The sequence below is a fragment of the Dunckerocampus dactyliophorus genome, chromosome 2 (assembly GCF_027744805.1).
Source record: "Dunckerocampus dactyliophorus isolate RoL2022-P2 chromosome 2, RoL_Ddac_1.1, whole genome shotgun sequence".
Classification (NCBI taxonomy): domain Eukaryota; kingdom Metazoa; phylum Chordata; class Actinopteri; order Syngnathiformes; family Syngnathidae; genus Dunckerocampus; species Dunckerocampus dactyliophorus.
In genome coordinates, this window is record NC_072820.1 from 40,495,703 (window position 1) to 40,517,380 (window position 21,678).

A 21,678-nucleotide genomic window follows, 5' to 3' on the forward strand; every position below is an offset into this window, starting at 1 on the left:
ATACATTTACTGCTTAGTCTGTTATTTTAAACCCTTATTGGTAACATCTGCTAGCCGGTGGTGGTGGTATATTTTGGTGGAATAGTTTGGAGTCGAAGAGGACCAGCACTTTTAACCTGTATAAAACTATTTTTATTGACCCGCGAATTATTCTAAAAATACTATTAAACAAGAAAACTGAAAGTAAACAACAGCAAAAATTGGGGGGGGGGCTTTACTTGTAAGAGCCGGCCGGGTCGGTCGTTCACGTCAAAGAACCGGATCAAAGTGCCGTTTCGTTCGCGACCGACACATCACTAGTTGCGGTACAGCACTGGCCAAAACAGCTAGCAGAGAGGAGGCTAACATTAGCTAGGGAGCAGTTCAGCAGCAGCTGTAGCGCGTAAAAAAGAAACTCCATCTACAATTCAATGACAACAACAGCAAACTTTCAAATATGCGCTTGGATATCGACTGATACTTGTTGAAATTATCCTGTCTTCATCTTCTTTAACGCTCTGTGAAGCTCCCAGCGATCTGAAAAGCGCAGGAACTTAACAGTGGGGTGAGTTGTGTTAAAAAGGACAGAATGTTTGACTGTTAACCAGCCCTATTCTTTTTGGTAATTATTTACAACAAAGCGTAAGTGTAAATAGAACTATACAATGCTAATGGTTGCAGTCTGTACATGATAATCATTAATTTCGAACTCGTTAGCCTTTAGCACGACTAGCGTTAGCGGGTCAAACCTTTAAGCCTGACCACGTCTTGATATCTTCAGGTAAGTAATGTAACATTATCGGTAATTAAAGTAATGCATGCTGTTGATTCTTGCGCCAGTGGTGTCGGCGTGACGCTAAACTGCAGTCGATATTGTCGGAAGAAAACCACGAGTTAGCATTTGCACTATCATGCTAACCTTCCAAATCTCCACTAAAGTTCAGGCGTCTGCTAACAAAACGCTGCGGTTTACGCGTTAAATCTATCATGTGTATTCACTGTTGGTTTAATGAACAATACCAACGCTAACCTCATCTTACACCTGCATTTGTTTGCAATGATGCAGCCCCATATTATTACTCTAGTGTGTTTATTTATGGTAGGCCCTGTCTATGCCGCAGCCTGCAGTATTTACCAACGTTTTACTGAAATGTGTGACTATTCCTGCATAATGCTGCAGTGCAATGTGTTTCCATCCTCAGGAAATGGACTCTGATCGATTGAGGCGAAGAGAGGAAATCCATAAAGCAATGAGTTTTATCCAGTGGGTACAGTTCTACTCAAACCTAGAGTCTCTTGACATTGTTGTGTTCAGTGACTCTATTTTCTGTTCACAGGTCCTCATTGCCTTACCCACAGCCAGAGAATTATGAGGTTTGAATATTTCTGTTCCTGTGCATTGGTCATAGACATTATATTGTTACTGTATTGTATTACAGTGTATTGTTACAGTGGAACCCACTTAGTCCCTCTTATTGGGTGACTGACATCGACATAAGCGCTTGTCGATGAACAGCAACCAAAACTGAAACTAACCAGTTCTTGCACGTTTACTTGTAACGTTGGCCAGAATCATAAAGAGAATTGGGGGGGGGGACTGATTTTTGAACCTTTGGCAATTTGTTCACATTGTATTTTGTATGGTTCTGAGCTGTGGTTCAGGGGTTGAGCTATAAGGGGGCAGTAGTGTTTTCCTGCTAGTTAGAGGCAGTCCAAGAGAGAAGAGTTGCTTAGCCGCATTGGCTGCATTCAAGTGTGGTGTCCGTCTTTCTGTGAGGTATACAGTGCTGATAATGTAAGGCTGATTTGTGCAGTCATCCTGCCATTTCATCGACATGACAATATTTTATATTCTTATCTAACAGAACTGCTGCGGCTATTTCAGCTTGACTACAATGACGATACAGCTTTCGTACATGCATGAATATTTCGTCCGGTGCCTAACAGTCTAAACAAGCTCATTTTAATGAGCTTACTTTGCACTGAACTGGAAGTCACTGTGTGCACGTTTGAATGTTGTGTAACTAGACAGTAGTTACAGTATGTTGTTGTTTCACCTTGCTCAGCGCTAATGAGGATGATGACAACACGGCAGGGGAGAAAGAATCAACTGTTGGGAATCAATGAGTACAATTTCATGCAACAAATATTAGAATTTAAGGTGTAAATGAGGTCAGTGCTTCTGATGGCGTTTAGGCCAACAGAGAAGGCCTTGACTGGCCCTGACTGCACACCCCTGCAATCCTACATTACATGTTGACATATACAGACCCATTTTTCATAAAAATTACCACGTTTGGGTCTCAGATTTTATGTTGACAAAAGCGGTCGACCGTGTGCGCTACCAGTCAAAAGTTTGGACATATCTGATTTCCAGCAGTGAGTAAGTCTTTTCAAACATTTGACTGGTACTGCAAGTTTAACCACAATTTTAAAGAGTGAAAATCCTTTTTCGTCAATGTTGCTGTTTGTAAACCTAGCTACAATAAAGTCCATAAGTATTTGGATGGTGACAGCATTTTTATGATTTTGCGTTTACAGTATACACCACCACAATGGGTCTGAAATCATTCAGCATGTGATTGAAGTGTAGCCATTCAGCTTTAATGTAAGAGCTTTGAGGAAAAATATGGCATTTAACATTTAGCAATTAACGCTACAGGTGCATTATAGCATTGAATGTGTCCAAACACACCATTTTAATACTTGGATGAAAATCCTTTGCAGTCAGTGAAGCCCATGGACATCATCAAATTCTTCTTATCAAACATGATGGCTATATTTACAATTAGGTGAGCCACTGAAAATGAAATGGAGATTCTGTTTAATGTACAATGCTGTATTTTGTGAAACGGCTTAAAGATGAAAGTACACTTTAACCACATGCTTTATTTCTTGCTTTATTTCAAATCCGCTGTGGTGGTAGTAAAGGCAAAATCATACTGTCCCTGTCCAAATATTTATGGACAAACATTGATTGCAAAGGTTATTCACTACTATTTAAGAAATTGAGGTTAAATTTACAGTACCAGTTGAATGTTTGGAAGTACATACTCACCGCTATCAATCAAGTGTGTCCAAACTTTTCACTGGTAGTGTACTGTATGGCGATGTCCACTTAAGCGGGCACTTTTGAGTAATGCCTGGGACTTGATTACTCGTTCAACATAGAGGGTTTGTTGTTGTTATTGTTGTTGTTGTTGAGCGGGTTCCACAGTATAGTGTTCCTGAACTTCTCATGTTTCCTCTCATAGTCGATCATTGACTTTTGCAATACTGCCACCTACAGGACTGGAGTGGGAACACGCACGGCTCTTCAAATTTAGCACAGCACAAATGTATCAATAACTGAACTAGTTTGATACAACATGCTCATTCTCAAATGATTTTCTCTCCACCTTTTATTAAGGCCTTTCTGACTCAATTGGTGTGTAACCTGCTGGATGAGGGCAACGCTTGCTTTCGAGAAGGAGACTCCCGTCAGGCAACCCAGCAGTACGGCGAAGGGATCAGTGTTGCCCGCTATGCCCAGGCTGAGGCCCTTGTCATCCCTCATGAGCTGCTGGAGAGCCTCTATGTCAACAGGGCTGCTGCCTTCTACCAAATGGTGAGGGGCCCGTCCACACACAAACTCAGAAAGGTGGAGTTTTGAAAAGCCTTTGCCCTGGTCTGAGTTTTCCAAAAGCTCTAAACCTATGTTTGCAAGTGCACAAAAGGTCAAAATGCAGGAAAAAATTGGTCAAACTTGGAGACCCCTTAATATTTCTGTTAAAATCAAAAAGCATGTTAATGATTTGTCTCTTTCATGGCTATTTTTTCACCAATGGGACGCACAACTCTAATAACCCTACTTGTTTTATTTTTCCATCCAGAGGGAGTTTGAGCGGGGGATTCAGGACTGTGAAAGTGCACTTTTTGTGTCTGAAGGCAGTCGCAGGGCTTTGTACCGCAAAGCTCTCTGCCTGAGAGACCTGGGACGACTCCGTGAGGCTTACGAGTGTGGCACAAAGTGTCTTCTCACTGCACCAAATGTAAGTCATCAACACAGAAGATGTTAATTCAGATGATTTTTTTGCTGATTGTTTGGGTAGGCCCACGCGTAGCATCTGCATGACTGGAGTGGAATCCGCATAAGTCGACAAGCCATTTTTAGACCAGGGGTCTCAAATTCAATTTACCTGGGGAGTTAAAGTGCAGCTGAGGCTGGGCCGCATCAAGTTTTGGGAGTAGGGCTGGGAATCTCAGGGTTCGTCACGATACGATACGATTTGTGATACAAGGCTCACAATAACGATAATATCTCAGTAGGGTGAAACAAATGAATAAATAATTGAATCATTTGTATTTTTCTGCATTCAGCTGGGTTAGGCTCCAGCTTACCCATGACCCAAATGAGGGCAAGCAGTATAGAAAATGGATGGAATTTTTACATGTCTGTTGCGCCGCCTGTGTGTCATACAGTATTTTCATCACACACTTCTTCAATACTGCAAAGTCAGCGTTGTCTTTCTTGGCTTATGTTCACATCATCCATGCTATAAAAGCCAAAGTGAGTCCACACTTTTGATATTAACTGTGCTAGTGGATATTTCCATTTAACTGGGCAATGTCATCTGGCCGAGTCCGCCATTATGCACTTATTGTTTGTTTTTTCATTTCTTCTTCTGTGACTTTGGCTCAATTTTCTTCCGCTGTCGCGAGGACCTCCTCGTAGATGAAATTTAAAATGGGGCTCGACTCACGGTGATAGAAGTTTATAGCGGCTATATTTTAATAATATTAAAACAATACAAGACAAGAGCATATCGATAATTCATAGTAGGGTTTAATATCGCGATAGATATTTTATTACACCACTAATTGAGTGATGCCGGTTCCCAGCATGCAATGTGGTACTTGGTTTGTAAAAAGTTGCTGAAGTTATGTGTTAACATAGTTGTTCATTATTCCCCATAGTAGTATTTGCCCTATGTTTGTTTACTTGCCTGTTACATGTTGTGCTGTCATTTTTGTGTTAGCACCGTGATTGTAGATAGTGTTCTGTCATTTGAGACCCCTGATGTAGACCAACTCAAGTCCTGGTCCACAGTAGTGTTCTTATTTCTTTTCTGCTTAAGTTGACATTGACACACATGGTTTCCTGTTTTCGTCGACATAAAATTTGAAAATCAAAGAATTTTGAGACTCAATTTTTCATCCATAGTCCCGAGTCCTAATTCACTTGACTAAAAGTAATATTTAACTTAACAATAGGAAGACAACAGGCCAAAAATGAAACAACATTCCAAGACACACACGCATAAATGACACTATACCAACGTAGTACCAGTCAGTTTGTAGTTAGTGTGGGCAGTTGTGCTTGTCAATAAGCCATTTTCTTAACTGGATGTTCAATGTATTGCATGTGTTTTGATTTCGAATGGTTATTGGGGTGAGGTTGCACTCAGTAGCAGCTGAAATAGAGAAAAGCTGTTTGGCCAAATAAACTTTTCCTATAGTATGATGCAATCTCCCCTCTCAGCGCCTCTAGCTTAGCTATGAACAGCTGTTTGGATGTTCACAAACTGTTGAAGAGGAGATGATAACCTGACAATAATTATATAAAGAAAACAGAAATGATATAATTTGGCATTGTTGTCCCATCTGATTAGTCTGTGTTTATATAATATTGGACAGTGGTGAGAAATGTGTGGTTTGTTATCCAACATTTTTGTAGTGTTTGTGAAGTGACTACAGGGGTTTCAGAGATGTAATACTAGCCTATGACCAAATGGGTAAACAGCAAGTGTTGTTTGAGGAAAATCACAGGGTGCATGTACATTTTTGCTGCCTGTGTGGACATTTCATGTCTGAATGTGTCTGAAGTTACTGAGAGTAAATTTCATTTGATTGGAGACCCTTTTTATGTGTGATTTAAATGACAGCGCTCTGTCAATTATGATACCCAGCTCTTTGTATTCTGACACAGTCTGCAGGCTTTCCTCTGAAACAAATATATCAGGCTTGGCACTGAAGGTATCGTTTGACTTAGTGAAGAACATTGCTACTGTTGTAAAAGTATTGCAACAACAGTCCCAAATGTGATCCTTGGGGAAGACCATTGAGCAGACAGAGGGCTACTGGACACTTACATGTTGAGAGCGGGCAGGGAGGTCAGACTTGATCCACTTAAGTGTGTCTGGTAACAAATTAAAGCTGCATTTTGTCAGCAAGCTTTTATGATTTGAAATAGTCCAATGCCTTCTTGAGATGTAGGAACACAGCACCAATGACCCCAAATCGGGGTCAACAACAACAGCAGAGCTACTGTCTCTTTACACAGCATTAAAATGTGCACTCACTGACTTCCTGTCGAGTGCAAAGTAAGCTTCAAAATAAAAGCAGTATTAACCTGGATTCTGGAAGAAAGATTGGCGCATGTACAAAAGCTTAACTGTCATTGTAGTCCGGACATACAATAAAATTACCACAACAGCTCTGTTGGATAAGAGTATAAATGCTCATATGAAAACTGAAGACTAAAAATAAAAAAGATGCACAAATGGAGGAAAACTATTAGTATCGCCTGTACTCCTTATATCGCTGGCAAACCTGACAAGTAATGTGCAAGCAATGGCTAGTTTTGATTTCGGTTTTGTCAACATTGAGATAATTTGATGTCAGTCAGCCAGTCCAAGGAGTGTAGACATAAATGGGTTCCACTGTGTTATTGTTTATCACATCACTACACAATTTTCCCATGCAGGGCCTCTTATATCTATAGCCCCGGCTTGATTAACGACCCAACTAATACATTTTGTTTTGGTGTTGTTTTTTTTTTGTTTGTTTAGGACAGACAGGTGAATGATCTGGCCCAGGATCTGGCCAATAAACTAGGACTGAAGGGCCGTAAAGCCTACGTCAGCCCCCAGACAGAGTCCACAACCACAGAAGGAGAGAGTCTTGGCGAGACAACCCCACCTACTGGAGAGGTATATGATCATGTCCAAGCTCATTGATGCTGAAGAAAAAACAGCAATGCTAATTTGCTAATTAAAAAAAAAAAATTGATTTAATTTTAGTTGTCCTCCAATGGGCTGGAGTCTTTAGGTGACATGGGACCAGGTATGGCAAAAAAAGCAAAGTCTACAAACATGCCTTCTAAGCTCCTGTCCCCTCAGTCATGTTTTTTGCATCATGCTTTTCCCACATCCTCAGCAGACCTGTCAAGTGCACAGTGCATCCCTGCACCGTTGGCCACGCCCATTCCAGTCAGCGACGATCCTGCAACATCAGTCATGACCCCGTGCACTGACCTGTCAGAGAGCCCCAGCAACCAGTCCCTACCGCCCATGCCCTATTCAGTTCCCGTTTCAGAACACATGGACGAATGCAGCAGCGTTATCAAGGACGAGCTTGACAGTCTCCTCGAATGCATCCCCAAGAAAGTCAGCGAGGTGGGTGCTAATTGGAGGGGTGGGAATTACACACTATCGTTTGACCCAAATATAATGTGTAAAAGATGGCCCCTCTTTTTTTCCGAAGACGGGTATTTGGAAATATATTTTGAAGACAAAATTAATCTTTTGAGGCACATTGTCATATCAATAAAACTACGTATGTGCATTTGGTTAGCTTGGTGAACAATAGTCCAAAGTTTCAAAACATCACTTCCTAAAGTTCCCTTTTTTTCTGGAAAATATCCCTTATTTTTAAATGCAATTGTTGTCACACTCCCTTGGTAATATCATATTTCTTAGCAGCTTGACAGTCTGTCGATTCTGCTTAATTGATGGCTAATTTAAGAAAATTAAATGTAGCATTATAAATCTTTTGGTGTTTGCTAACTTGCTTAACTTTTGAGCCTCTTTTTCTGGGTGGGTCTGTGTCATGGCTGCATCTGACGTGTCTGAGCAACAGGAGGAGAAGCTTGGACATGCTTGGGGTGAAGTTGTTTGGCGCTACCTGGCCGTCATTTTCTGACATTTTTTTTCGGGGGAAAATGTTTTATACTGGTGCCAACAATGAAAGAACAACATATCAGCTGTAAATCCCCCCCCAAAACACCAAAAACTTCACATTTGTAGAGTGACTGTACAGTCGCTTATTGCGGTTAATTGGTTCCAGACATGGCTGTGGTAAGTGAATTCCCACAAAGTATGATTCAATATTAACAAACGAAACATTTTTGTAATTAGAGCATAGAAAACCTGTTTGACTTTCTAAATATGTTTACCACCATTATTTGAGCCCTCTAGACATGAAATAACACCCCTACAGTCACCTTTACACTCATGTTGTTCCTCGTTTACACCACATTGCACAACACTAATGTGCGTGCTACGAGATCACTGCAGGGACACAAGAGACTGCTGCCGCTCATAGCATATAGCAAGCTACCGAGCTAACTAGTTAGCCTCTAGTGTATTTGTTGTAAACTTAAGAGAGTTTCAAACGGAGTGGGGAAGAAAGACATAGTAGAAGCCAAGCCAAGAAGTAGAACCTTACCACTTCCACACGGAATAGGAGGAGAACTTTTTGTCACTCATGTCAGACATGTCATGGCTGACTACATGCAATGTGAAGGTAATGTAATCTATGTATTATCGATGTAACATTGACACTTAGTGACCAGAATACTACACATGACTTGTCTTTCAATATTTTTTGAATAATAATAGGTCATAGTCAATCACGAAACAGCAGTAATTTATTCATTTTTGAAAAACCGCAGTAGAGCGAGGGAGCGATGGACAACTGTATATATCTAAAATTCCCCACCATGCGCTATTTTCTGTTTGAGTTTCTTCATCTGTGCTTCACCATTACCCGCTTTCATTTGAGTGGTACCACCATTGGGCGTCTTGAAGTAATGGCAGATATAAAGTGGTGCACTTGACACTTGTGTACAAATACACAATGAGTGAATCAGCCAATCACAGGCCTCTGTAGAGCCACCACATGGGAAATTCTGGTGATGATTTCCTCTGTTGTCTGCTTGTGTCCTGGTCCAGAGTCCAGTCCAAGGTGCTATCCCCACCAACCTTCCAAACACTGCAGTGGGTCTGCGGCCCCCTTATTCCCCCAACCTCCCGGCTCCGTCAACCCAGCTTGCCCCTACCTTCTTCGGCACTTCCATCAGTGAAATCCCACCCCTGGAGGCTTACTCGCCGCTGGCCCAGCGAGACCAGGGCTCCACCCAGGCGCAGGACGCTCTGGGAGGAGGCTTTTCAACCGGAGCCCTGGATGGCGAAGGGAAAGCCGGCGTCATCGCTGGTGGGATTGACTCTTTATCAGAGTACACTCTCCCAGGTGAGTCAAGTTTTGCGTGTTTGTTAAACCACATGAAATATTAAGAAAAAAGTTTTCAATTTCTTTGTGTTTGTGGTCTTTAAGGGGGACGAGTATGTCACAGCTTCATCCCTGGGATGCGCAACCACAGCTCCGCACAAGCGGTGAGTCACAGGGTCTAGTACTGTTATCTGCATTGTTTTGTTAATGGAACCATTTCTGACTAACATTGTGTATCTTTTTTGTCCATTTCTTCTTCAGAATGGTCCAGCAGGAACCAACCTCTCCATGTTGTCCAGGAATCCTCTGACTGGCACACACGAGTTCCGTCAGGCCTGCCATGCTTGTTATAGCCGAATAGGTTAGAGGGTATATTAGTATACAATGGTTATTTTTGTTTTAGGCAGCAAGGAATTGTCTAGTTTTATGTGAATCCTGCATACTTGCAGGTCCGCGAGTGATGGACTACAAATATCAACCAGAGGCAGCACATCGATGCAAGAGGGATGTCCTGCTGTGTCGCCTGAAAAGCACAGACGACCCCACCTGGAAGAGGATTCGGCCCCGACCTGCACGGAACAACTTTTTAGGAGCCTTTGTACTCTGTAAAGGTGTGTTCACAACAAAGTAATGCTGCTGAGTTATGTCCACTTTTTCCATATCCTCCTCTCTTTGCGTCCACAGAGGTGCAGGAGCGCCAGGAGTGCCAGTACGGTGAGAACTGCACCTTTGCATACTGCCAGGAGGAAATCGATGTTTGGACACAAGAGAGGAAAGGCGCACTGAGCCGAGAGCTGCTCTTCGACCCCCTGGGTAGCACAGAGAGACGTGCACTCAGTGTCACCAGACTGCTGCAGCTCCACATGGGCATGTTCATGTTCCTCTGTGAGGTGAGGTCAATCATTCCAGTGGGCTCCTCTCTCCTCACATGGCTTATTTGTATGCCTTTCCTTTTTCTGCAGGAATGTTTTGATAGTAAGCCCCGCATCATCAGCAAGCGCAGCAAAGAAAACCTGTCAGTCTGTTCAAACCTCACAGCTCGACACCCGTTTGACGATAACAAGTGAGTGTGGTGCTTTTCGACCTATCATAATTGACCTTTTGAGCCCATGCAAAATAACACAATCTCGCTGCAGGTGCCTGGTGCATGTGGTGAGGTCGGCAAATGTGCGTTACAGCAAGGTGCGCCCCCTCCACCCACTTTGCCAGTTTGATGTGTGCCGCCACGAGGTTCGCTACGGCTGCCAGCGTGAGGACAGCTGCTCCTTTGCACACTCTGTCATAGAGCTTAAATGTTGGGTGCTGCAGCAGGACACGGGTAAGTGGACAAACTACACTGAATTGAACTTACATGTTACATGACAATCAGCATGATGCTGTACGCTTCGGCGATACTGCACATTTTGTTATCAATCCAATACAAAGTATAGTTTATGCAAAAAAATGTATATACTCTATGTCGGCAAACTCTGTCAAGAGTTACAGCGCAAATCCAGTCTATATCGATATGAATGATGTGCTTGTTTTTGATATCGTGCTTAAGAGGAATATCGATATTAATTACTTAATTATTACTTATTATTATTAATTATTATCACTCAACCCTATCAGAGGTTTAGAGTTAAGTTTGAGCTTGTCGTGGGTTATGGCCCCAACAGTAGTCCATGTTGTTATGTTATGTTATGTTATGTTATTATTATTATTATTATTGTCTGATGTGAGATAATTTAACCTTGCAATAAATGCTTTTTCTGGCATCACCTCTGGCCCTTGTCTCACCGAACACCAACGCCTAGTGGCCAGTGTAGAATACAATACTACATTCACAATTTAGAATGCGTCTTCTGCCTTGTATTTGTATTTTAGTTGATGTAGTTAGTTCTTTTAACAATTATGCTTAGATGCTTAATTTACCACAAGAATAAGTACAATTTGATTAAACATGCATTTTTTTAAATTTTACTCATAGGCATATTCAACCACGAAACAGTGATCATTTAATAATTACTTTGCAAAAAACCATGATAGAGTGAGGGTGTGATGTTCGAACCATGTGATCTATATTTACAAAACAAAGCTTGACTATACTCTGTATTAAAATAAGTGATGACTGTTTTTTGCAGGCATAACCCATGAAGAGATGGTTCAGGAGTCCAAAAGACACTGGCAAAGGCTGGAGCAGAATGCACAGAAGCAGCAGAGGGTGAGACAGGGAATACCTGTGAGACAGCACAATGTGCAGTTCTTGCACTTATGTAATTGTTAACTTCCTTTGTCTTTGTCAGCCCATTCATATTCCCCACCCGAGTAGCAGCCTACCGGTTGGAGGGGTTGGGGGAATGGGAGGCGGCGGTGTAGGGGGAGGAGACGGCATCGGCGGAGGCGGTGTCCCCTCCATGGGAGGCCTGGGCGTGGGAGCTTTGGGAGGTGGCGCGGTTCGGGGCCGTCCCCTCAACCTGAAAATGAAGTTTGTTTGCGGACAATGCTGGAGAGAGGGGCAGGTGAACGAGCCCGACAAGAACCTTAAGTATTGTACTGCCAAAGCACGACACAGGTGAGGCTGCAATCAAAACACACTGTAACATTTCAACACATCGCAACAAATCATGTGACATGTATTTTGTCTACGTACCAGCTGGACAAAGGAACGTCGAGTCTTGCTGGTGAAATCCTTTGAGAAGAAGAAGTGGGTTGTCGTTCGTCCTCTACCATTCTCCCGCACCTACCCACAGCAATATGATGTGAGTGCCCCCCCACCCCCTTGTTTTTTTTTTTGTTTGTTTTTTTTTAAAGAACCTTTTCAGCCCAGCTGACAGGGACAGGCATTGTCGTCGCAATTGGACCAGTAGAGCTTTTCATGATTTACCTCTTTGGAGTTCTGGTTATTTTTTTCCCGTACTTTGGTGTTTACCTTTACATCTCACCTTCAAAACTTTTTATCTGGCCTCCGTTGGTTTCCCTTTTTTCCCAGTACAACCTGTTCTTGTTATGTAGAATGCAAATATAAAATGCATAATTCAAAAACTCAAAATTTAGCAAACAACAAAGATAAATACAATAAAATAGTTAGAATTTTTTGACCTTCAAAGCCAAGCGAGGCCTCAGGTGTTATAATTTACTCTGTACACAACAAAGCCATGATGTGCTTCTCCGTGTCAGTTGGCCGCTTGGTAGCAATGTTGGCTTACCTTCCCCCTCTCCCACAGCTCATACTTTGATTGTTTGATGGCAAACTTTCATTCCATCAATAGGAAGGAATTGCTGACTTCACTTTTGCGTTCTTAGCAGCACTGAATGCGCAATACACATGAGAAATAACGATGCAAAGACAAAATAATGGCAAATGTTTGGCTGTGTTGTCGTGCTATGGCACCTATTTAGCTGTGCCTGAATAGATGACTTTAACGGGCGCATACTTGAAAGCACATAGAACTACTTCTTATTTGCATTTGCAGCGGAGATGTAGTTGCCAGGTCTTACAAGCAACTAGCTCTCTGAAAACGAGCCAAAACAACAGGGAACTTGGAAATATGCAAGCAACTTTCCAAAAAAAAACCCCAAAACTGGAAACTTGGGGACAAAGCATTTTTACAAAAAAAAACGAAGGCCAAAGTCGCTTTTAATAAGCAAAAATCGGCAACGCTGGTCGATATACTTTGTTTATATATGACATAACAGGTCATCTGGAAAAGCCAAATGTTCGCTGAAAGAAACATAAGCGCCATCTAGTGTTTTGGGAGGCACACAGCGCATGGCCAGTAGTCGCAGTGGAGATCGCGCTGAAGTGTGAAAAACAGAGAAACTAGTTTATTTCAGTAATCTGACTAATTTAGTGCATGGAAACTATTGACTGTTTTCCTTTTGCTGGTGTTTCGTCTAGATGTGTGTGCATGTGATGAAGCAGAAGAAGTGCCACTACATTGGCAACTGCTCCTTTGCCCACAGCCTGGAGGAGAGGGACGTCTGGACGTACATGAAGAACAACAGTTGTAAGATGCGCTTTCCACTGTATTGCACACCGATGTATTCATGTAAGCCTTCTATTAATTTCCACTTGTGATTATTGCAACTCAGCCTTTGTCTTCATCCCTTGCCTGTAGTGAGAGACATGCAACAAATGTATGAGCTGTGGCTGCAGCTCACCAATCAAAGTAGACGCACAGACAGTTCTGCAGTGACCCCGCCCCCTGAGGACAAACAGGTGACCATAACAGCAGACTACAGCGAGAGCATGGTGAGTGATTACTAGCACCTCAAACCGTCATCTCCTCCTTCTTTTGTCAAGAGTTTGATCATTGTGTGTTACCAATAATTGTGCTGTGGTGATTAGAGTACAAAATTAGTTCCTGTTATTGTCACAACAACAAATGAGCTAAATATTTATAATCCAAAATCTCCTGCATCTACTGGAACAAAATATAAACATAACTTAACAAACCTTTTTGCCTGTTTAATATAGTCGTTCCTCTCCACATGCCAGTTCGAATTTCATGGCTTCACTCTGTCACGGTTTTTCAAACGTATAATTTCTGGTCTATAAGCCGCTACTTTTTTCTTAAACTTTGAACCCTGCGGCTTATACAGCTGTGCGGCTAAACTCTAATCTCGTGACATCTCCTTTACTTCAGAACTACTACTAATTGTTTAAATACTTTACCTCTCAATATAAAAGACTGACTGACACCTTAGAAAGATTTTCCCATAATGCATTGCGTCTGAGCAAAGCACTCATTGGTGCCTGCCAGGATGCTGCAATGATGTCAGCCTCCCTCTGGGCTCCTCTGCCTCCCTCTCGTGGACAGGCTCAGCATTGCAGCTCCATCCGTCCATTCATACATTTTCTATGCCGCTTGTCCTCCAATGAAATGTTTTGCTCAGACACAATGCATTATGGGAAAACTTTAAAATATATATATTTTTTTCATTTCAAACTCGTATTGGTATTTGTTTGTATATTTCATAGGTACACCTTTTGAGTGTTAAGTTGCTGTGTGATGAGTTTAGTGTTCTTTGTAAGATGTCAATGTGAGTCAGACTGTTATATTGACAAATGACCTCCTGCAATTTCCAGTGGGTTCACAAGCTCGTCATGAGTTTTGAGACGCCTCTCAAATAAAAGCTGCCTCGTCCTCACAGACTCGTGCGCGCCACAATATGCCATTTTATGACATGTACATGTGCAGCTTATATATTGTATGTATAAATCTGTTTACTCCTCAAAATTTAGTGGGTGCTGCTCTACACAGGTGTGACTTATATACCGGAATTTACGATAATTAATAAGTCATGCTGTTTTGTGGTTGGTTATGGCCTATTAGTCCAATATGCATATTGAAGAAACTGCTACATTTTTTTTTGCCTAAATTAAGCATTGTTCATCTATTTTCTATGCCGCTGAAGCATAAAAATAGCTAAATGAACTAAAATACAAATGTATGTCATTAAGACAATTGTGAATGTAGTATTCTACATTGGTCACTATGTGTCAGTAATTGTTTGGTGAGACAAGAACCAGACTTGATCACCAGAACAGGCTTTTATTGCAGGCTTAAGTTATCTCACTACAGAACAGGCATGGTAATAAAAACATAATAATCACAATAGTCATAAAAATAACACGAGCTACTGTTGTGTAAACTGTAATCCGGCTAAAACTCACTCTGAACCCCCAAAGTCAATTCCTGTCCACACGTCTAGAACACATTTATTGCAACACACATGAGCATGAGTCTTATTTATGTCTTAAATTGCATATTTTTCTGATTATGTAGACTATATTGGGTTATATGAATGTAAAGTGACGATATGGGTGTTATTTCATGTCTAGAGGGCTCTAATGTTAATACTGTATTTAGAAAATTGTGAACAGGTTTTCTATGCCATAACTACAGAAATATGCATTAATACAGAAGGAATCCTAGATTCAGACAGACCCATGCTTAAACAAAAAAACTACCCCCTTCCACAGCTTGCCAAGGATGAACAGTCCTCACTGAATCAGCTCCACATTATATGTATGTATTTACTATAATTTCCGGACTGTAGAACGCCCGGTATGTAAGCCGCACCCACTAATTGTAAAGAGAAATAAAGATTTGTACATATATAGACCGTAGCTGCAGGTGTCCACATCGTAACATGGGATATTTAGTACACAGAAAGATATTACAGAGGGTGTTTTTTTTAAGTTTTGATTTAAAAAAAAAAAAAAAAGCTTTTTTCCAAACAGTGCATGCAAAATGGATAGTTCAACAGTAGCCTACCAGAATAGTCATTCATCGCTGTCCTCCTCCTCCTCATGGGAAATAAAACTACTAAAGTCATCTTCAGCATCACAATTGAAAAGCCTCATTCCTTTGTCACACTTTCAGTATCTATCTCTTTTGTTGTTGCCCTGGTGTCACGTTAGACTTGAGGCAAATTAGCCATTTAGCTTGAGCTATCCTCTTCATCACGCAGTAGTCCCGCCTTTTGAAACCCGTTGGTTATAGTTGACGGCTTGCTATCCGAGCAGTCCAAACAGAAGTTGTAGTAATTGTACACTTGATTAAACTTACTTAAGATGTGTAAGAGATCGCCGCATAAGACTTGAAAACGTGAAATTAGCTTCCATTTCACTAATCCATGTCACTACTTCCTGAAGCTGCACTCTGCATCATGGGAAATGTAGTTTTTAGCCCTAAATTAGCCATGTCACTGTACAAGCCGCGGGGTTCAAAGCATGAGAAAAAAGTTGTGGTTTATACACCAGAAATTTCGGTAATAGCTTTTGTGCTTCTTTAATTTTTTTAAAATTATTATTATAAGTAGTTTTATCCCATTTTTGTTGTACAGTGACAGGAGGGAAATTCTGTTTAACTCATAAAGACATTCATCTCCTGTATATGCCTGAACTTCATAATTATTGTTTTTATCTTGAAAAATCCGTGTTGACAAAAGCAGAAAAAAAGTCCCCGGATCTGCACCAAAATACAATGTGTTCCTCACCCATTTACAACATTTTGTGGTTTTGTACTTTTTTGTGTTATTTGTTCACAAGCTGCTGTTTTACTGACTTGGTAAGAAATGTGAAGTGTGTGTGTGTGTGTGTTGCAGGGAGGCCGGCGGATGTCAGACGGAGACGACCTCTGAGACTCCAGTCAGCTGATTGCTGCCAACAGAGATCAGAGCAACCGGCCGCACCAGCTACAACTCAGTCAGTCTGTCATCTTGCCAGTCTGACCTCTTGACATCCAGCCAGCCAGCCGTGTGGGAGCTGATGTAAACATACACACTTGTCTCGCATATTCACACAACACATCAGCCATCAATTCTTGGAGGAAGCTTTGTTTCAGCAGCACCTTTAGATACCCCCTGTTCCCCATTGCACTGCAGGAGTGATAATTATGATCATGATAAATCCTTACATATAGGCCGAAAATCTGTGTCCACCAGGCACCTCCTTTTTGGGGTTATTGTTTTGTTTTTTTTTGGGAGAGGGGGTTCAAACCTCGCAGCACCAAAGCAATTCTTGAATGAGCGCGCTGGCCGTGATTCTTATTGTTTTTGCTTGGCAGTCAATGGAAAAAGTCCCCTGAAGAATGGAGCTTTCATGCTAAAAGTTGACATTTCAACTGAGAAGTGCCAAAAAAAAAAGCTCCCAGTGTTGTTTAAGGTTATTTAAAAGAAGGTCCTGGTGGATACGCCACACCAGTCCGGCTGCATTACATTAGATCCCCCGCTGATTATTTCGGTTGCGTTCCAAAACAACAAATGGCAAATGGCTAAAAACTGCAAACAATGGACGCACCCATAAAAAGCCTATTTTTGATACTCTGAACCCTATAATATGCCTCTCACGGTTATTAAACGCATTTTAAATAGCTTTGAAAATGTGCAGTTGCACCTCATGTCTTGTTGAAGCATCTTCCTGCTGGAAAATGTTGAGTGAATCTTCTTGTGAGACAGCACCCTCTGCTGGATTCATAGCTGCAGCACTCCTCTCCCCCCCGCAGATAGCACCATCAAACCACTTTCTATTTACATTACTATTAAAAAGGCAGTTTATTTTACAATTTAAAGCAAGAGAAAAGAAATGCGTGAATATGGAGGAATCTATTGTACAACCAAAATCCTACCCTTTCCTTTGTGGAAATAACAGCAGGTGGGCCAAAATGTTTTTTTGGGGGGAATGGGGGTTGTTTTTAATGGGAGTTGTCTGCGTCGTCCTCATATTGTCTGCCATATTGGTAGAGCACTTTGAATGTAACGCCTGCACGGGCCTTTAAAATGGGGAATATCGATCAATTGAAATGGCGCTGTTGTTGTGAGAGGTATGTAAGTCTTCTTACATTTCCAACATCCTAAGCAAAATAATGGTTTTCCTCTCCTTCCCCCCTCTACTTTCTGTTATAAATTAATCCTGCCATACACAAAGTAACATATACAGTGCTAATGGCTGAATCTCTAAGAAGCATACAAACAATCGTGACATAAAAAATGAAAACCTCAATCGGACTGAAGCACAGTGTCGATGGCGCCTGCGCAGAAGACTTGTGTTGAAGTACTTAAAGAAGAATTAATAGCAAATAGGCTAAAAAGACGTCGCGAAGAAGGTTTACTAGAATGATTGAATTTAATTAAGTATATATTGTTTTTCTTGATTGTCAGAATATTGATGTTAATTTGGAACATAAAGGCAAGTTGACACGTCTTGAGTCCGACTGGGGTAAATATTTCCTCACATCCACACAAATATCACCATTGGTCCTAATGGCTTAATAAAGAAGAACATTTGGGGAGCCACACCCTTTTTTTGTGCCTGTGAACAACACACACACAAGCAGGGTATCTACCTGCCATCTCATCTATGCCTTTAATGCAAACAGACACAAGTGAGGTATGTCTATACTGATTCTCACACACACAACATACTTACATACAGTATAATGCTATACTACTAATAATAAAATGATAACTTAGCAATTAAGCTTAATAAATATATAACCTGACAAACCTGTATTGATTACATAGAACTTCTTGTTATTGAGGTATTGCTATATGACATGTATCGCTGAATAGACTACTATAGTGATTTTTTTTTTTCTCTCTTTATATTCTTTTTATGTTGTAATTTTTCCCTTCTGCGTGGGTTCTTCCAGGCAGGGTTTTGCATGAGGGGGCGGTGGCTTACAGTTAAAAATAGATGGAGCACAAGCTTATTTTTTAAGTGTTGCACACATTATGAGTTATGTTGCTGTGCTAATGAGCCCTGGTCTGGAACAGCCCACTATTTAGCTACTTTGAGGGATCGTATTACTACTACTCTTTAGTATTATGAATATGATAATGATTGCTATTGACTATTTCTCTTCTATATCCTATTGATATACAGTATGTATGTTTATTGCAATGTATAACTATATATGTATCCATGTATGAATATGGTAAATAGGCATCCGTGTATGCAACATGCACAGCCTGTCTTGGGAGGCGGTGAGCAGACAACAAAGTAGACGCCTAATTCTACAACCTCTTTCCAGAAGCCTTCGAATCGCTGTTAAAAAGTTCTCTGCTTACTGCCTCTGCTGTGCTATTTTCAGTCATACACAGAGGCTTACATACTCCTGCATAGCGCCTTATTCAATATAGTACATCTATTAAAAATGATACCCTTATTGTATAATCCTGCTTACTATATACAGTACAATATGTGATAGCTGATAACCTATTATAATACTTAAACACCCCCAGTAAGGTAATTTAGATAAGTGATGGTAGAGCTGTTTTTTTTTTCCAGTGGCTTGGCAGAGTTGAAAAACGTTAAAACTCCTCACTTATACTGATTTTTGCAGTATTTCATTTGTAAACTCCCAGACAGTCAATACTATCATTGAACCTTACATAAAAGTATGACTAATGTGATTATACTAATATGTAATATATTTATTGTATGTCTCTCTCCAAGCCACAGGAAAAAAAAAAGTCAGCGTCACTGATATTCATGTGAACCACCGCCTCCCTTTTTGTTCATTTGATTCCCAGCACAAACATGCCAACACAGCCACCACCCAATCATGAATCGCATGTATCAGTTAGGACATTATTGGTTATTTGAATTGATTTCAAGAGGATAAAGAAAGCCAGGGTTGTAGTAAGAAGTGAACAAACAAGGCCTCTATCGGGTTTTTTTTGTACTGTATTTTTATGATCTGTTTTCCAGTTTTTACGTATTATTGATTTTGATTTGTTTTCTCTCCTCCCTGGTTGGAAGTTGATAAATACTCAAGTGGACCAATTCTCTTGAAAGCATTTAATAAACAGACAGTTTTAGAAGAACGGAAAGGAGTTTTGTTTTCATTGCCGTTATTAAAATCTAAGACTTTTGAGGTGGGGTTTTAAAAGGCCTTAAAGGAAAACGGCACTTATGTTGGAATTTTACTCATCATCCACAATCTTTGTGAGACATGAACACAGACGTCTTTTCTGTGTGTTCTAAATAGAGAAAAACTGCTAGCACGAGGCAGCCAACAATGCACGTAATGGGATTCATCTCGTCCGCCTCTAAAGCCCTCTATTAAAACACCTCCAACGTTTTATCGTTTTATATACATGCTGTGACCATGTAGTAACAGGTACATTCATGATAACGTGATACTTGAGTATTTTGGTCATTTTAAGCATTACCGGAGTTTCCTTCCTGGGCTTATTGATTTCACACAGCCCATAGCAACGAACGCTACTTCCGTCAACAACAGCAACATAGTATCACTATATGGCAGACTTTCTGAGAGCTGACGACGACTACTACTTTTTACTTTTAGTCTCCCCAGGCAGAGAATAATGGGTACAAGCTAGATCCATCTATAGTGAAACACTAAGCCATTCTCATAGCATTAGCATGTAGTGCTAAATGTTTCATGGACAAACTAAGTGCTGTCTTTTAAAACGATGGATATCGCAGCCAGAAGTTACCTCCTACTCTTTATGTGAGGTGGTTGGCATAGAAGTCGCTGCCTTCAGACGCCATTTAACTGAGGGCAGAGCTATATGTTTCAGACTTTGGGACTTCACAGGTTTTTTAAGTGGGCACCCCACTCCACCGGTGTTTCATCAACTAGCCCACGATACCTCAGTGTCTCTGCCTGCTTTGAAGTGTTCTAGGGGTTGCGCCACCTGACCCCGAGCATCCCCAGAGTTCTCGAGAGTGAGTGTCCAGGGAACCCCTGCAACCAACCTCCGCTGGTTAGTTCCAGGCTCTCCACCCTCTTTGCTGGCGCTCAAAGATGAGTGACTGATATTTGCTCAGCTTACGTTCATGGGCCTCTTCGATCCTTTCCTCCCAGGGTACCGTCAGCTCTATCAAGACAACCTGCTTTGTTGTCCTGGATCAGAGCGCAATGTCTGGTTGGAGGTTTGTACGTAATTGTGATCTCCTCTGGAAACTTGAATTGGCTTCCGAGGTCGACTCTCATTTCCCAGTCCTTTGCCGTACCAAGGATCCCTGCACATTTGTCCTGCTTGCCTGCCTTCTTCCCCAGGCCTGAGAAAGACGATGAAGCGGGGGGCCTTTGTCTTGGGCCTTGGTTCCTTGTCGCTTCCTCTCCTTATCCAGGTCATTGGCAAGTTGTGCCAGCATCTGTTCATGTCGCTACCTGAACCTCCCCTCAGACAGGCTTGCTTGACACGAAGACAGAATGTGTTCCAGGTTTGCTGCTCTTTTGCACTGCGTACAGGAGGGATCCTCTGTCAGTCTCCATCTTTGGAGGTTTGTTGGCGTTGGCAGTCCATCATAAACAGAGCTAAGAAGGAACTTTATCTTCTGTCCGGGCTCTGCTGGCGTTCCACTTCCGTCCTTTCTCGACCGTGATGTTTGCCTGCCGCACAGCATGATCATCACTGTCTTGCAACATCATGGCTAAACAGGCGGTCTTAAACTCCTCCACAAGTGACGTGATTGGCAGCTGCAACTTGCTCCCGGAGCTGTAGAGGCCGATAGCGCAAAAGCTTTTGGGGACAGAAAGCCACCTCCTGAGGAAGTTGTTGATGTCCCCTTCCAAAGCTTCTACTGTTGTCAATGCAACCTCATACACAAGCAGTGGCCACAGGAGCCTTGGAAGGATGCTTAATTAAAACAGTCACTTAGAATGTCCGCTCTCACTGGAATACCGACTGATGGAATGGCTGTATCTTTCAGCGGAAAACTGCTCCCCCTTGAGTTGGTAAGTTCAGCTGGGAGCAAACGAGCATCTAGCTGAGTTTTCTGAGCGATGTTGACAGCCAGTATCAAGTTCTGCAGTTTTCCTTTTAAAGGTGGCAAACAAAAATTGCAAAAACAAAAAATGGCTGTCAAAGGAATTTAAAAAATGGTCAAAAAGCTAATAGTCTAAAGTACTGGTTTGGGCTTTAATCAGCAAATGAACTGTAAAAACATGGTAATTGCTCTATTAG

At 41.5% G+C, this 21,678-nt stretch overlaps 1 protein-coding gene across 2 annotated transcripts; it reads left to right on the top strand.

Annotated features, from left to right (window-relative positions):
- Positions 1-302: 302 nt before the first annotated feature.
- Positions 303-20,524, top strand: zc3h7bb (zinc finger CCCH-type containing 7Bb). Of its 2 annotated transcripts, none has more exons than XM_054768706.1 (21): positions 303-544; positions 1,182-1,243; positions 1,317-1,353; positions 3,389-3,586; positions 3,852-4,010; positions 6,810-6,950; positions 7,041-7,083; positions 7,180-7,415; positions 8,973-9,270; positions 9,355-9,413; positions 9,511-9,610; positions 9,699-9,860; positions 9,934-10,139; positions 10,212-10,312; positions 10,386-10,567; positions 11,373-11,452; positions 11,535-11,803; positions 11,885-11,990; positions 13,130-13,238; positions 13,350-13,483; positions 16,345-20,524. In XM_054768706.1, exons 2-21 carry the CDS (start codon positions 1,185-1,187, stop codon positions 16,378-16,380), a joined length of 2,715 nt encoding a protein of 904 aa, XP_054624681.1. In that variant the 5' UTR covers positions 303-544; positions 1,182-1,184; the 3' UTR covers positions 16,381-20,524. The 2 variants fall into 2 exon arrangements, with proteins under 2 accessions (XP_054624681.1, XP_054624680.1); XM_054768705.1 differs by having other exon boundaries at positions 7,177-7,415; positions 16,345-20,523.
- The last annotated feature ends 1,154 nt before the right edge of the window (positions 20,525-21,678 follow it).